The following is a 1,772-nucleotide window of genomic DNA, read 5'->3' on the forward strand; positions in this document are numbered from 1 at the left end:
ACTATGAAAGATAATGTTACGCCGAGTAAATTGATACCCAACATGTCACGCTTCAAAATTACGTCCGCTCGTGGAATGGCGACAAACTTTTACCCTTTAAAATCTCCATAGGCAACGTTTAAAAAACTCTACAGGTTGCATGTTTTGAGTTACAGAGGAGGTCTAGGGCTAGAATTATTGCTCTCGCTCTACCAATCGCGGCGATACCTCACATGTGTGGTTTGAACACCGTTTACATATGCGGGCGCTACTCACGTACGTGTTCGCTTCTGCGCGCAAGCTCGCCGGGACGGGGTGCGTTTTCTGGCTCCTAACTTTTTTAGCTGGCTCCTAGATTCCAAGCAAATTTGTCAACCCCTGTTGTAAAATATTTAAATGCCTTTTATCAGCACCCTGAAGTTTTGTTAGTCCAAAAATCTGCCCATACTGTCCTCAGCTCAGTAGCCTTATAATGGTGAACCAAAATGAGCTTGTTAAATCGACAACGATTATACTGTATCCGGTGACCATTGAATATACCTGGAGGGGGCGCAGTGGGTGGAATATGGAGTTCATAAAGGCAAATTCCCATAAAAGAGTCTTCTATGGAGATGACGCGAATCACTTGTGATATATCATAGATTTTTTTGGCCATGTCTGCAGAAAAGACATAACCAGTTCCCGCACAGTAGGGTGGGTAGGTGTCATTGGGGTAGACATCCTTAGGGACATACCATTTGTATGCTTTACCCCTCACGGGTCCTGTATTTTTCACTATCTGCCCTGTGAAATAGTTGGTATGGACTGGAAGCTCGGGGCGAAGAAGCTGGTGGACAAGGTAGTCTACATTGAGGAACATGTCATCATCGATTTTCAACACATAGCTGGCTGTGGGGCAGAATTTAACAACCCATTCCATGCCCATTAAGGTTTTTAAAGTGAGGTTATAGTAAGTGTCCATGAAGTCTTGTTGGACAATATCCCCAAAGGCTTCACTTTCCTCTTCCAGCTTCCTCTGGGTTCTTTTCACAAAGAGTATTGGAAGACCAACCAAAAAGATCCTCACCACTTCAACATCGTAATTACTCTCATTGCCCCAGGTTTCTCGAATGGCATGCCTACTATCGATATCACCAGACCTACCAGTTACCATTATGACTAGAAAGGGGTTCCGGTCTTTGCACTTTTTTTCCTGGTTGATGAGGAACTTGTACGGGTAAGGGTAAGGGGGGGCCAGAGGGTGTTGGAAGCCCGGATAGGTCAGGTTCTTTACAGGATGTGGGATTTCCTGGTTGCTTAAAAGTTCCCGAAACACCATCAACCTATTAACGAGCCATTCTTCATTTTTTAAGTACAGGTATCCAGATGCAAAAATCAATGTGAGCACAAGGGAGCTAGAAATCCTCACCACAAAGCGTCGTCCCATTGATCTGGATGCCACAGGAACCTCTGCACAAAGATAAGAGAATATTTACATGTATGTACTTTGTTAGCTCAAAAAACAGTGGGCTTTCTAAGCAGTTCTCATGTATTTTTATACAGTATGAATGTAAGACTTTGCCTGTTATGGTGAAATGGTCTTTTTAAATTGTTGACATTTAAAGCGGGAGTTCCGCGGCAAAACAGTTTTTTTTAAAGAGCATTTTGAAACGCTGGTGGTACAAAGTAATTAGTACTCACCAGTCTAATCCTCATAGCCGCAGGCATGGCGATATCCCTCCGAAAGATGAGTTATAAAATATTCTCATGGACATTGCCATCTTTAGTCAGGGCACTCTGAAGCCCTCCTGCAG

At 43.5% G+C, this 1,772-nt stretch overlaps 1 protein-coding gene across 1 annotated transcript; it reads right to left on the reverse strand.

Moving 5' to 3' along the window:
* Positions 1 to 364: 364 nt before the first annotated feature.
* On the reverse strand, positions 365 to 1,414 carry LOC120930917 (beta-1,3-galactosyltransferase 2-like). The gene has a single exon (XM_040342054.1). The coding sequence runs from the start codon at positions 1,403 to 1,405 to the stop codon at positions 386 to 388; it is 1,020 nt and encodes a 339-aa protein (XP_040197988.1). The 5' UTR covers positions 1,406 to 1,414; the 3' UTR covers positions 365 to 385.
* Between the last annotated feature and the right edge of the window lie 358 nt (positions 1,415 to 1,772).

The sequence above is a fragment of the Rana temporaria genome, chromosome 3 (assembly GCF_905171775.1).
Source record: "Rana temporaria chromosome 3, aRanTem1.1, whole genome shotgun sequence".
NCBI classification, from domain to species: domain Eukaryota; kingdom Metazoa; phylum Chordata; class Amphibia; order Anura; family Ranidae; genus Rana; species Rana temporaria.

Coding starts and splice junctions, on each gene's coding strand:
- LOC120930917 (XM_040342054.1), bottom strand. CDS start 1,405: ATGGGACGACGCTTTGTGGTGAGGATTTCTAGCTCCCTTGTGCTCACA.